At 47.8% G+C, this 14,727-nt stretch overlaps 1 protein-coding gene and 1 pseudogene across 2 annotated transcripts in view; both read right to left on the bottom strand.

The window, feature by feature from the left end:
- Window positions 1-10,859, bottom strand: part of NPNT (nephronectin) — a 75,647-nt gene extending 64,788 nt beyond the window's left edge. For both annotated transcript variants that reach the window (XM_066631843.1, XM_066631844.1), the window contains exons 1-2: window positions 10,678-10,859; window positions 3,527-3,627 (exon numbers count right to left, since the gene is read on the bottom strand). In XM_066631843.1, the coding sequence (XP_066487940.1) occupies window positions 3,527-3,627; window positions 10,678-10,748 (172 nt within the window). In that variant the 5' untranslated portion in view covers window positions 10,749-10,859. The remainder of the gene's footprint in view (window positions 1-3,526; window positions 3,628-10,677) is intronic.
- Window positions 10,860-11,626: 767 nt separating this feature from the next.
- On the bottom strand, window positions 11,627-11,743 carry LOC136656154 (5S ribosomal RNA; annotated as a pseudogene).
- Window positions 11,744-14,727: the final 2,984 nt, after the last annotated feature.

The following is a 14,727-nucleotide window of genomic DNA, read 5'->3' as shown; positions in this document are numbered from 1 at the left end:
TCCACCTGAAGTGGGAATGCTTCCCACAATGGCCCAACCCTGCTTATCTGTGAACTCTTACACCAAGAGCAGCAGCTCTCAACTGGAGTCAGCCAAGCTCGAAGCAGGTGTTGGCACCTGTTCAGTAGCATTCCCAGAGGAGGGGCACAGTGCTGTGATTTGCAGGGTGCCTCAAAACGCCGTGTAAGCGGCCCCTGCCCCTCACTGTTGGAGCCATTTTGGGTGACCAGAGAAATGCAGAGGCATCTCCTCCATATTGCTCTTGCTGACTGGAATGGCTCTGACAGCAAGGGGCAGCTTACACGGCACATTGAGGTGCCCTGCAAAACTTAGCATTGTCCCCCCCCCTCTGGAAATGCTACTGCTCCTGTTCAGCTAGGTCCCCAGGCAGAGGATAGTGTGGGGATGCCTAGAGTGTCCCCACTCTCATCTCCTCTTCTCCCCCAGTGGCTAGAAGACTGTCCAATTCTGGCAGAGGCTGGGGACTCAATAGGGCACAGTGGTGTGTCTCCTTAACAGGGAGGCATGGGAGCACATATGTCCTAGGATATATGCTTCTCCCAACAGCAAGTAAATACACTACTTCAGACATGCTGCAAGTAGGTGGGCCAGACCTGCTAGACCTGCAAAAGAGCATAGTGTCCAACCATTCTCACTTTGCCCAAATTTTGCAGTTAATATGCATGTGCCAGTAACAGCCCTGCCAGAGATGAACAGGATTCTCTCTCTCTCTCTCTCTCTCTCTCTCACACACACACACACACACACACACACACACACACACACACACACGCAAAGACAAATCCCCAACAGATCACCACCTCTGTTGTGTTTGGCTAGAAATGAGTAGGCAGCCTACTGTCTGCTCTCTCCCAAATCACATAAGGCAACGTTAATTCCTTTTCACATTCTCTCCCTGGTCAGAGAACGCATAAAGGACATTTATTTCATTTCTGTCTCACCTTTCTTCCTTCATGGAACTCAAGGTACTACATTACTGTTACTATTATACCATTTTTCAATAAAAGTAGTTTGCAAAGTGGTTCACGTAGCTAAACAAACAAAAAACAAACAAACAAATAAATAGTATATATACTGTATATGAGGTTCCTAGGCGCTGGATCAGACCTAGACTTGATTAGTTGCATCAGGGTTGCAGCTGGGTGGAAACTCCTAGGTTAATGAACTAGCTGTGGTGAGAGTAGCACTATATGCTGGATCTCTCTGAATCTCTTCAGTGGAGACAACTATCAGAAGGATTATTGTTGCTGCTGCAAGCCAAACCAGGAATGGAAAACTTCCTAATGCAACCCTGGCTGCTGCACTCACTAGGATCCAACATGAATGTTCGCCTGTAGGCCTACACAGCTTGTGAACCACCGGGCTGAATGCAATGCACCAGGCATCCCTGTGATCCACTAGGGGCTTGATAAACCTTCTCATTAAGCTTTTTTCATTCCAGTTTTTTCCCAATGGTACCATGTTCTTAAACTTTCAATATGCTTAACTCTTTGCAATGCAAATTTGGGAAACTCAGAAGTGTTGACAGCCCAATCCTAACCAACTTTCCAGTGCCAATGGAGCCAAGTAGGAACAAATGTTCCTTTATCTTGAAGAGGCCTTCATGACAGACCACCACCACCACAAAATGCCACATGCACGCTGTTGACATGGCTGCAGCGATGCTAGAAAGTTGATTGGGATTGGGTTGGTGCAGATTGTAACACTATCTAATCTACTGTTCAGATGATAGAAGTTAAACTCTAATACAAATCATCTGCCAAATATCAATCAGTAGAACCCATAATGTCATACATTTTGGGGAAGAAAAGGGCAGAAATAGTGCGGAATATGTACATGTGTCTGTTGGCATCTGCTTCATATTGTTAGAATCTGTAAAAGCCATGGATCAACTCCTACAGGAATACTCGTACACTGAGTTCCCCAGGATATGTAGTGGTTCCATTCCAGAGCTTCATCTGGAAGTCAGAATGTAGTGAGTCGAAACAGCCAGCTCTGGGCAGCCCAGCACTATTGCATCTGCACAAAAAACAACACAACAGATGGGCAATGCCTGCATGAAAACACTGATGTGGCTGTCATCAGCTCAGACATCTGTAACTCAGATGTTAATAACTTGGGGACCCAATGTATAGACCGGGGTGCCCAAACCCTGGCCCTGGGGCCACTTGCGGCCCTCAAGAACTCCTAATCCGGCCTCAGCAAGGCCCCAGTATCCAATAAACCTCTGGCCCCCCAGAGACTTGCTGGAGCCCGCGCCGGTCTGATGCAACTGCTCTTAGCCTGACGGCCAACTGTTCAACCTCTTGCATGAGCTGTGGAACGAGGGCTCCCTCCACTGCTTGCTGTTTCATGTTTGTGATACAGCAGCAGCAGCAGCAAAGGAAGGCTGGCCTTGCTTTGTGCAAGGCCTTTCATAGACTATGAGCTATTGCAAGACCTTCATTCATTCATATAAGTTCCATATCTAATATATTCATTTATGTAAATTTATTCAAATTTGAAATGTAAATTAATTCTTTTTTTCCCTGGCCCCCAACACAGTGTCCAAGAGATGATGTGGCCCTTGTGTCAAAAAGTTTGGACACCCCTGGAATAGACAAAAGGAAACATATATAAGTACCTGCAGGATCAAGAGCTGTACGCTGACTCAGCTGGCCAACCCTCTCAACTAACTCATACTGAAAGCCAGCCAGTATGTCTGCCTTCCCAGTGCTGTTCTAGCCTCTCACCTGATGCTACTGTTTTCAAAACTGTAGTTGATGAATTTGACAGAATAATGAGAAAGTGAGAAATATTATTAATATATGAACTACCACAAGACACTGTCAGGTCAAATACAGAAATATAATTTGGTTTTTAAAACATTCTTTTCTTTAACATTAGCAGGAATATTGTCAAAGTATTTTTGTTCAGCATCCAATGAGGACCATGTAATTTTGTTAAGGAGGGGAAAAAAATTGATTGTGACTGCAAACAGCACTTTTTTTTAGGACTGGAGAACAGAACAGTAATTACAGTATGAAATCAAAAAATTAAGTGAGTCATTTTAAAATAGCCTGTTGTTTGTTTGCTTTATTCCTAGGTTTCATTCTTGCCCTCCCAGTTTACTATTGTAATTTTTTTACATTTGATTGTTTAATGGTTATATTGATTATAACTGCCGCCCGGAGACAACTTTTTGCTTAAAGTCGGAAAATAAAATGTAATAAATAAATGCATAAAATAAAATAAAAATAGTTGACAATATACTGCTAAGGGAGAAAGAAATGAAGATATATTGTACTTAGTCCTGTTTCCGTGTCTGTCACTTGCAGTGCTATTAATAAAACAGAGATATGGAAATTTGGAGTTTAGAATGCAGAGGAGCTTTAACCTGCCAGTGTCCATCTTGGTAAAAGCAAAAGCCCCACATACATTACAAGACCTGCGTCAATGTGAGTGACTGTGATTATATGAAAGCCATGATTAGAGAGACAGAAGCCTCAGCAGTGGTGATACTCACGCTGACATTGGCCCCAGGAGTGGCGGACCCAGCCCCAGCAGCAGTCGACTCTGCCCCCAAAGCGGCACAGTCCAGACGAGGGAAGTAGCTGCCCAGGCCACCTGCACCAGCACAAAAAGGGAAATGTGAGTCAGAAAAACACAGAAATGACTGGCAGGAGACTAGTGCTGCATTTCGCCCAGGCCCAGTGCCCCTGGATATCAAATCAATATTCTGTACTTAAAGCCTTCTTGACAAGATGCGTCTCTAGCTGAAAACCTCTAAGGGAGAAGAAAACAGTATCTCCCTAAACAGCTCATTTCATTATGCCAAACTACTCTTGCACTTAGAACAAACAGAGTTGGTTCCTACTGGTGTGTTCATAATTTGATGACTGCATCATCAGCCTTGCATGTATGGAAGGGTTCATCACCCAAGTAACACAACTGATTGAACACCCATTGTCACTTGTGGTGGCGACCTGATGGCATGGAATGCCAGGTCATGCTTCGCAACTGCCATAAAGCATGCTGCGCCACTGGAACATGAGTTCCAGCAGTGCAGTGGGCCCACAGAAGTGGGCCGTCAAGCTGTTGCTAGTTACAAAGGATAGTGCTAATTCCAGGACATGGCCTGAGAATACATATTACAAGTCTGGTCAGTTCCTGGATGGAAGTTTTACTTTTTCCTTGCCATGCAATATAACCCCAGGCTGGATTGGAGGCCCTGCAGCCAACATTTTGCAGTAAAAGGACAACTTCTCTATTTCTGACTAAACCTATCAATGATGCGCTTCATGTCACCTAGTATTTGGCCCTCAGATAGGTACTTATGCCTACTGGATTAAGTACACCTAACTCTGTGCTGGATTATGGCCAAAATCTACAACCTGCGAAATCTAACCTAATCCACTGGTTTCTTACAGAAAATTTAAACAAAACTCTGAACACTTAAAAAGAAAAAAACGTTTATAAAACTGAAAATCTAAAATGGCAACCTTCGCAGTTTATTTTCTCTCCGGCCACATATCTGAAAGTTTATAACACAGGCCGTATGGGATCAGGTTCTTAGTGGAGGGGGTATATTTCCAGCAGGGGCTCACCATTCTACTTGCCTGTTCACAGGCAAAAGTGAACTTGCCACACTCACCATGGTGAGTGTCTGTTCCCTCTGATAAGCATGGCAAGCCCCAGCTTTCATACAGACCTTGGAGCTGGAAGGGGTTAGGGAAGCATCATCACAATTATGCTGTACCTCTGCAAAGTGATCTATGTGCCTCAGAAGGGCAATAAGTCAAAGATAAGTCACCACCCTCCTCTTAGACGGAGCTTGGAGAAAGTTGTTCCAGCAGTTATTCTGTGTCTTTGCAGTTCTCAACAGGGTCACAAAAGTGTGGCTTCTTAGGAGGATAACTGAGACTTCCCTGTGTCATGTACTCTTCTACCCAAAACTTTTTAGAAGTGCAGTGTGGCTGTGAGGATGATGTCCAGGCCCCCAAGCTTCCTTAAGGCCCAATCCTATAAAACTGTTATTTTAGCAGAAAACATGTTTCATCACTATAATGTGTTTTATGGCAGTTTCAAACACAGCCATACTGCCGCGCGCAGCCTGGCCACTGCTGCAAAGAGTGAGCAGCCAGGTTCATGCTCACAGGTAAGGACATGTAGAGAGTGGAAACAGGCAGGGGAGGGCAGGCATGGGTAGAACAGGGAGAAGATGGGCAGGGAATAGGGCAGATTGGGCTTGGGAGGGGGCGGGTACAGCGGCAGCTATGCTCATTGGAATCTTAACCCCCTTCCCAGGCCCAATCCACCTGCACAGTTAGTTAAACTGGCACCAGTCACAGAGCTGGCGCAGGTCCATGTTGATCCATGGCAGCTGCTGAGGTTTACACCAAGAAGGCTTCCAGAGGCCAAAACTCCCTAGCAGGATACAGCAGTGGCCATGTTGGCAACCTACTTTGCTATGCAGAAAGTTAGGTAGGATTGGGCTCTTAGATTTGTACTGTAAGTGGATAGTCAAGGCCCCACCCTTTGGGGGAGGGGCTAGAGTTCTGACAACCACAAATATTTGGTTGCTTGCCAAGTGCAATCAAAGTTTTATATTTGCACCCCTGCAAACATAAAAATATGTTTTTTGAGCCAGTCATACAGTAGGTCCACATGGGATACTCTCAACTGCTGAACAAACGGAGAGCCGTGCACTTCTGGGTTGTCCCTTAATCTGAGATCTTGTTCAGTCTTTCTACATTTCTCCACTCTGCATTACTGACTCTAATTTGCATCCAAGTTTTTCATCACATTTTGACACATTATGGCTGTAGCAATTACACACACATTCCTGCTCGTCGCCACTCACTTTCACATTTCACTTATCTACATTCATGTTTAAACTTGAGCTGCAGTCTTCTCCGTGTACTGTTTCACTGACTCTGTGTGCTCAAATCATCGACTTCTGGCTTGTTCGGTTTACCAGATAGGATTTATTTATTAAATAGGATTTTGAAAAATAAGTCCTCCAATAGATCCATCTGATCTTGAAGTCATATGGATTATTTTGGAACATGATCAAGAGAGGGCATGGGAATTGTCATTGCTGCATTAGTCCTGGTAATCCATGTGACTATATTTACAATGCAAATGTTTCATATGTACATACTTGCTCCCAGTGTGGAAGGGATTGTCACTCCCGAATTGGCCTTTTCAGCCACACTAGACGCTGTTCCAGAACCACCATTCAGAGCGCGATACCATAGTCTTTCGAGACTGAAGGTTGCCAACAAAAAATCCTATGGATGTCTAATCAGAAGTGAAGCCCGTTGCATTCAGTGGGGCTTACTCTGAGAAAAGTGTGTATAGGATTGCAGCCCTAGTTGCTCCAGGTTCAGCTAAAGAGATGCAGGCACGGAAGCAGAATTCAGAGCATGTGTCACTTCATGGATTTGAAACAGCAGGTAAAAATCTGATACGCATTCAAATAGTGTTCTAATTCACATCCAGACATGCAGGGCCTATGAGAGGAATTTTAGCAGGGGATACAAAGCTTCTTCTGGGCCCTTTCCCAAAAGGGAAGGGGGGCAAGGGGGGCAGGCAGAACAGGGGGCAAAATAAGGCGGGGGAGGGTGCTGACAGCCACAATAGTCTTTGGAGCTCAGGTCTACTAGGCTTCTTGATGCAGAGCCCAGGTCTACCCAACCATGCGACATTGGCCACTAGATAAAGTAATATGAAAAACCAAACACACATCCAAGTGTCTCTAAAATTTTTGAAATATAGAAAATCAATTGCAGAAAATTAGCATCATTGTATTTAGGCTCACACTAGAATGGATCAAAATGAACTTCTGCAACAGCTGTAGCCCCACAGCTGGGTTCCTGAGCTTTTATACACTGCTTCATGATTATGGAAACCACAAGCCAAAGATCTACTGTAGCAGGCCAGTTTCCTCCCAGATTTGACACTGTGTTAAGGAGGGTCATGGATGCTTTCTTAAGCCTGGTGTGTATGGCTTGCAGCAGCAGTTAACACTGCAGGCACGTGGTTGTGCTGCAGCATTATGCACTGGCAGCAAGTTCAGGTGAGATTTCTGGGCCCCCTACTTTGGTTCTTGGGCCCCCTTTCTGAGCCTCGGCCCGGGTACAAATTACCCCCTTTACTCCCCTCTCCTAGACTCTGCAGACATGAGTATTATGTTTTTATAGATAATTGTTCGGTTGCTCATTTGAATGCACATACCCATCCAGGTGCAACTGGTCACAAAAAACTACTACAGCACACCAATGTGGTATAGTGGTTAGTGCTGGACTAGACCAGTGGTTCTCAGATTTTTCTGCCTCTGGAGCCCTTTACAATTCTAAACTGAGTCTCAGGGAGCCCCAGACAGCTGGCAGAGTGGAGGAGCACTGAGCAAAGGGTTATGCTGTGCTCGTGGAGTCCCTGAAGGGGTCTCAGGGAGAACACTGACAAATGTTGGATTAGACCTTAGGAGACAGAATGAATTCCTTACAGAGCCAAGAAGCTTACTGGGTGATCCTGGACTGATCATCATCTTACAGCCTAAACCATCTTATAGGGTTGTTATCAGGTACAAGGGGCAGGAGAACAATGTACACTGTCCTTAAGGCTCTGGCAAAAAGTCTCCAAAAAGGGAGCTATTCTTAATTCCAAGGGGAGGAAATTCCACTATTGGGGTGCTACCACTGAGATGGCCCTTTTCATATATATCCCTATGCATGTGGTGAAGGCCACATGGTAAGGCCACACCTGGAGTATTGTGTCCAGTTCTGGTCGCCGCATCTCAAAAAAGACATAGTGGAAATGGAAAAGGTGCAAAAGAGAGCGACTAAGATGATTACGGGGCTGGGGCACCTTCCTTATGAGGAAAGGCTACGGCGTTTGGGCCTCTTCAGCCTAGAAAAGAGACGCCTGAGGGGGGACATGATTGAGACATACAAAATTATGCATGGGAAGGATAAAGTGGATAGAGAGATGCTCTTTACACTCTCACATAACACCAGAACCAGGGGACATCCACTAAAATTGAGTGTTGGGCGGGTTAGGACAGACAAAAGAAAATATTTCTTTACTCAGCGTGTGGTCGGTCTGTGGAACTCCTTGCCACAGGATGTGGTGCTGGCGTCTAGCCTAGACGCCTTTAAAAGGAGATTGGACAAGTTTCTGGAGGAAAAATCCATTATGGGGTACAAGCCATTATGTGTATGCGCAACCTCCTGATTTTAGAAATGGGTTATGTCAGAATGCCAATGCAGGGGAGGGCACCAGGATGAGGTCTCTTGTTTTCTGGTGTGCTCCCTGGGGCATTTGGTGGGCCGCTGTGAGATACAGGAAGCTGGACTAGATGGGCCTATGGCCTGATCCAGTGGGGCTGTTCTTATGTTCTTATGAAGGGCAAGAGTGGCATCAGGGATCAGGCAGGGGGAGCACTGGCCAAGGACCACATCCATCACAGGGCCCATCCATCTAGCTTAATCCTTGAACCCTCAGTACTGAAGGCAGTGCCTAACATGCCACAAGGGGGAAGGGAAGGGAAGGGCAGGAGGTCTGGTCTAGAGGGTAGAGCCTCCATTAGCCTGCAGATAACATCAGAAGGTCGCCAGGTCGAGGACACCTGCAGCTCCCTGAATGGCTGACCTTGAAGCAGCTGACAAGCTGAGCTGAGTTATTCCACCTGCTCTTGGTGTGAGCAAGAAGCATCTTGGCTGCTCTCCATGTGAGAAATGGAGCTGCTTGCCAGCCTGCTTGGGAGAACTGGAGGCCAGAAGTGAGACCAAACCAGGAAGATCCATTCTGAAATGTTATTGGTTCTTGAAAGAGAGAACCTCTATGATTGTACAAATCCCCTTGAGGGATTTAGAAACGCCTGCCTATGTAAACCGCCTTGAATAAAGTCAGAGGAGTAATCCAATGACCAGAAAGGTGGTATATAAATATCTAGTTATTATTATTATCACCACCATGAGGCTACATACAAGGCCCCAGCAACCTGATGCTGACACTGATAATGGGTACTGTATATACATACAAACAACAGCAGGCTTTTTTGTAGTAGGTGTACTTGCCAACCTACTTTCAGTTATCATGAAGGCAGCATTTGCTCATTACATCAACTTCTGCCAACTTAAGCAGAAACAGAATCTGCTACACCTCATCATGTCCAGGTGTCTCTGAGAAACAAGATCTCAAATCAATTTGTAGACATTCCCCCATTTCCAGTTCATAAATGAGTCCAGAGCTCCAGGTGTGCATCATTTTATTGGCTGGGAGGGAGCGGGATAACAGTGCACACTGAACAGATTCCACCGCCAGCTTCAAATTGCTCATTGCCACGGCTTGCGCCGCAGCCTCCAAAAAAGAAATGGCTTGGCAATTGTCATCCATTCTTCATGCATTTCAAATGGAAGCCGGCTTCAAAGAAAAGGTGAAAGCATCCACAGATCTCCCCGATAACTGGCACAGAGATAATATATAGGCTCCAACTATCAGTGATGCTGCGTGGGAGTAACAACTGAGTAATCAGTTTAAAAAAGAACCCTGGGTTGCCCAAACCTGTCAAAGCCTGCCTATCTCACATCTTTGCACGACTGAAGTATGTGCAGTACATGGAGAAATCCAGTCCAGCCTTCCATTCCACCGTTTTTCTCCCCGATTAATTGCTATTTTAGATATGCAATTTATTTCACATGGATGCACAAGTATTTCTAGAAAATATGCACATATATGCACAGCAAGGTAACATACAATCACACAGAGAGACAAGCAAGGTTTTATTCTAAAACCGTGTATTCTTCTTGCTGTTTCCCTTTTGCCTTTAAAGTTTCCTGAAAAATAAATCAGCAGAGCGAGCGCAGTCACGTCTGTCCACAGAATACACATAGGGGCTCATCTGTTATATTTCTCTCACAGCTACAGTGTCACCTCCTGGTGCTTCCTGTCAGTTCATAACCCTGTCTCGATTCCACTCACTGCACTCCTATTGCCAAACCGAACCCTCATCTCAGCCATTTCAGAAGGCAAAAGTCCCGTCACCTTGAAGCGCATGCTTTACTCATCCTGGTTGTGAAAGCAGTAACTAATCTGCACCAGGATCTCGGTGCAAAGCACATTTACTTCCAAGACAAGTACACGGAACAAAGTGAGAGTTTTTGAGGTCTGCAGGCCTGGGTTTGAGCACTAAGTGCTCCTGAGTTTGGACCCCTCCTTTGCAAGCGACTCATCCACAGAGAAACCCTGAGGATCGGAGAGGGCAGAAGACTTACTACAAATCAGGCAGCCACCTGCTGCATGAACTCACCAGGTGGTCCTCTGAGGGAAGCCTCCCTTCTACAGTCTGCCTGCTCGTGCCCGAGTGATGAGAATGCTGGTCCACCTGACAGGGCTGTTGTACAGGTGGCAAGTCCTTGCGGGAAGCGCGCTTGAGGGTACTCTGCAAACGCAGCAGCCCCCCGATGATCGACCCCCCCACGGCCTCCCTGCACACCGCCAGGCGACTCGGCCACCTGCACCGACCTCCAGAGCCGGAGCGCACCGGCCCCTGCGGCGCCCGCCTCTCCTCCGCTCCCTCGCGAGGTGAACGCCGCGCGGCCGGGGCGTCTCCCGAGCAGCCCGCAGCCCCACGCGCCTTCCCGGGCCGCGCTCCCTCCCCGCCGGGCTCACCTTCCGTCGAACTCCCCCGAAGCCTGCAGGTAGAGGCAGCCCCAGAGCAGCAGCCGCGCCAACAGCTCCATCGGGGCGGCAGCAGCAGCAGCAGGTCGCCGGGGACGGCGCGGGCTGCTGCTCGCGAGCAAGACTCCGCCGCCCGCGCAGCGCCGCAGGGAGCCCCTCGCGCTCGCCCTCCTCCTCCTCCGGCAGGAAAGGAGGGCCCCTCGGAGGCGCCGCGCTGCCACTTGCCGCCGGCGGGGGCGCTCTGGGAGCCTCGGGCGCAGCCGGCAAGTGGCACCCGAGCCCCGGGGAGGAGCGCGCGCCTTGCAAGTCCTCGGCTCTCTCGGGCACCGCGCGCAGCTCGCACAAGCGGCTTCGCAGCCCGGGCAGCTTCTCGAGGACCGAGCCTGCGGCAGGCAGAGCCCGCGGTCCCGCCAGAAGCGCAGCCGCCCTGCGAGCTGTGCAGCGCTCACCGCCGCGCACTGCACTGCGCTCCGCCCTCGCCGCCAGCGCTTCTCACTCCTCTTGCACGGGACCCACTTTTCAGCATGAGAACCTGTCAGGACTCACCAGAAGTGATGTCATGACTGGAAGTGACGCCATCAAGCAGGAACATTTTAACAACCCGAGGCTGCAGTCCTTCCCACACTTACCCAGGAGTAAGTCCCATTGACTATCACTGTTAAAAGCATCTTCATAGTAGACACATCTGTGACATTTCCCCAAATGCAGTCACATACCACTCTAACAGCCCAAGCCTATGCATGACTACTCAGAAGTAAGTCCCATTAGTGTCAATGGGGCTTACTCCCAGGAAAGTGTGGAGAGGATTGGGCTGCAATACATTAATAAAATATTGAAATGAATGGGGACCCACCTGAAATTCGTTTGCGACCCACCTAGTGGGTCCCAACCCACAGTTGGTTATGGTTGGCAACCTTCGGTCTCAAAAGACTATGGTATAAGCCTACAGCACCCAGTATTCCCAGGCAGTCTCCCATCCAAGTACTAACCAGGCCTGACCCTGCTTAGTTTCTGAGATCAGATGAGATCAAGCATGTGCAGGGTAACAGTTGCTGCTTTGGAGAAACACTGATCTAAAGTACACAGGCAAGAGGAACAGAGGGAGAACATGTCAACAGTGGGCTGGAGACTCCCAAAGACTGGGAACTCCGGGCACAGCTCCACATTGCACCATAGGAGAGAGGTCATTCCTGTCACCAAGGCAGCCACTGCAGCGTCCCTGCAGAGAAGAAGGCAGCAGGGTGACAGGTGAGATCAGCTGGAGGTTCCCCTGCTCCTTTGGAGAGGTGCAAAGCAACCCCTCCCTTCCCCAGGGTCATCTCTTGCCTGGAAAGAGATGCTGCTGCCATTCAGCAGTTCACTGGAACATTTACAGCCCACCTTTCTGTCAGAATTAGCCATTCTCAAGGGGAAAACTGAAATCAAACCAGACAACTTGTTTTAAAAAAAACAAACAAAAAAAACCTATCAACAAACAGTCCTTGATGGATCACTTAGCCTGAAGTCACAAAATCCAATAGACATAAGCAGGCAATCGGCTTCATTATTTGAGGGCCACTCAGAGATATAATGCTCTGCCCCAGCACCTAAGAACATAAGAACATAAGAACATAAGAACAGCCCCACTGGATCAGGCCATAGGCCCATCTAGTCCAGCTTCCTGTATCTCACAGCGGCCCACCAAATGCCCCAGGGAGCACACCAGATAACAAGAGACCTCGTCCTGGTGCTCTCCCCTACATCTGGCATTCTGACTTAACCCATTCCTAAAATCAGGAGGTTGCGCATACACATCATGGCTTGTACCCCATAATGGATTTTTCCTCCAGAAACTCGTCCAATCCCCTTTTAAAGGCGTCTAGGCTAGACGCCAGCACCACATCCTGTGGCAAGGAGTTCCACAGACTGACCACGCGCTGAGTAAAGAAATATTTTCTTTTGTCTGTCCTAACCCGCCCAACACTCAATTTTAGTGGATGTCCCCTGGTTCTGGTATTATGTGAGAGTGTAAAGAGCATCTCCCTATCCACTCTGTCCATCCCCTGCATAATTTTGTATGTCTCAATCATGTCCCCCCTCAAGCGTCTCTTTTCTAGGCTGAAGAGGCCCAAACGCCGTAGCCTTTCCTCATAAGGAAGGTGCCCCAGCCCCGTAATCAGCTTAGTCGCTCTCTTTTGCACCTTCTCCATTTCCACTATGTCTTTTTTGAGATGCGGCGACCAGAACTGGACACAATACTCCAGGTGTGGCCTTACCATAGATTTGTACAACGGCATTATAATATTAGCCGTTTTGTTCTCAATACCCTTCCTAATGATCCCAAGCATAGAATTGGCCTTCTTCACTGCCGCCGCACATTGGGTCGACACTTTCATCGACCTGTCCACCACCACCCCAAGATCTCTCTCCTGATCTCTCACAGACAGCTCAGAACCCATCAGCCTATATCTAAAGTTTTGATTTTTTGCCCCAATGTGCATGACTTTACACTTACTGACATTGAAGCGCATCTGCCATTTTGCTGCCCATTCTGCCAGTCTGGAGAGATCCTTCTGGAGCTCCTCACAATCACTTCTGGTCTTTACCACTCGGAAAAGTTTGGTGTCGTCTGCAAACTTAGCCACTTCACTGCTCAACCCTGTCTCCAGGTCATTTATGAAGAGGTTGAAAAGCACCGGTCCCAGGACAGATCCTTGGGGCACACCGCTTTTCACCTCTCTCCATTGTGAAAATTGCCCATTGACACCCACTCTCTGCTTCCTGGCCTCCAACCAGTTCTCAATCCACGAGAGGACCTGTCCTCTAATTCCCTGACTGTGGAGTTTTTTCAGTAGCCTTTGGTGAGGGACCGTGTCAAATGCCTTCTGAAAGTCCAGATATATAATGTCCACGGGTTCTCCCGCATCCACATGCCTGTTGACCTTTTCAAAGAATTCTATAAGGTTCGTGAGGCAAGACTTACCCTTACAGAAGCCATGCTGACTCTCCCTCAGCAAGGCCTGTTCGTCTATGTGTTTTGAGATCCTATCTTTGATGAGGCATTCCACCATCTTACCCGGTATGGATGTTAGGCTGACCGGCCTATAGTTTCCCGGGTCCCCCCTCTTTCCCTTTTTAAAAATAGGCGTGACATTTGCTATCCTCCAATCTTCTGGTACCGTGGCTGTTTTGAGGGACAAGTTGCATACCTTAGTCAAGAGATCTGCAACTTCATTCTTCAATTCCTTAATAACCCTTGGGTGTATGCCATCAGGGCCCGGTGACTTATTGATCTTTAATTTATCAATGAGGTCTGAAACATCTTCTCTTTTAACCTCTGACTTAACTCCTCGGTCAGGAGGGGCCGTTCGGGCAGCGGTATCTGCCCGAGGTCTTCTGCCGTGAAGACAGATGCAAAGAACTCATTTAATTTCTCTGCCATCTCTAAGTCTCCTTTTATCTCCCCTTTCCCTCCCTCACCATCCAGAGGGCCAACCGCTTCTCTGGCGGGTTTCCTGCTTCTAACATATTTGAAGAAGCTTTTATTATTCCCCTTAATGTTGCTGGCCATGCGTTCCTCATAGTCTCGCTTGGCCTCCCCTATCACCTTCTTACATTTCTTTTGCCACAGTTTATGTTCCTTTTTATTCTCTTCATTAGGGCAAGACTTCCATTTACGGAAGGAAGCTTCCTTGCCCTTCACAGCCTCTCTAACTTGGCTGGTTAGCCATGCGGGCACTCTCCTGGATTTAGTGGAACCCTTCTTTCTTTGCGGTATACACCTCTGCTGGGCCTCTATTACTGTTGTTTTAAGCAGCCTCCATGCACTCTGGAGAGACTGGACTCTTTTTACCCTCCCTTTCAACCTCCTCCTAACCAGCCTCCTCATTTGAGGGAAGTCCGCCCGTCGGAAGTCAAGGGTTTTTGTTAGAGATTTGCCTGGTATTCTTCCCCCAACGTGCACGTCAAAACGGATCGCAGCATGATCACTGTTCCCCAATGGCTCAGTAACGTTTACATCTCTAACCAGGTCCTGCGTACCGCACAAAATTAAATCCAGAG

The sequence above is a fragment of the Tiliqua scincoides genome, chromosome 6, assembly GCF_035046505.1.
Source record: "Tiliqua scincoides isolate rTilSci1 chromosome 6, rTilSci1.hap2, whole genome shotgun sequence".
NCBI lineage: Eukaryota > Metazoa > Chordata > Lepidosauria > Squamata > Scincidae > Tiliqua > Tiliqua scincoides.
The sequence above is the reverse complement of the archived record's forward strand: the minus strand, read 5'-3'. Positions and strand labels throughout refer to the sequence as shown.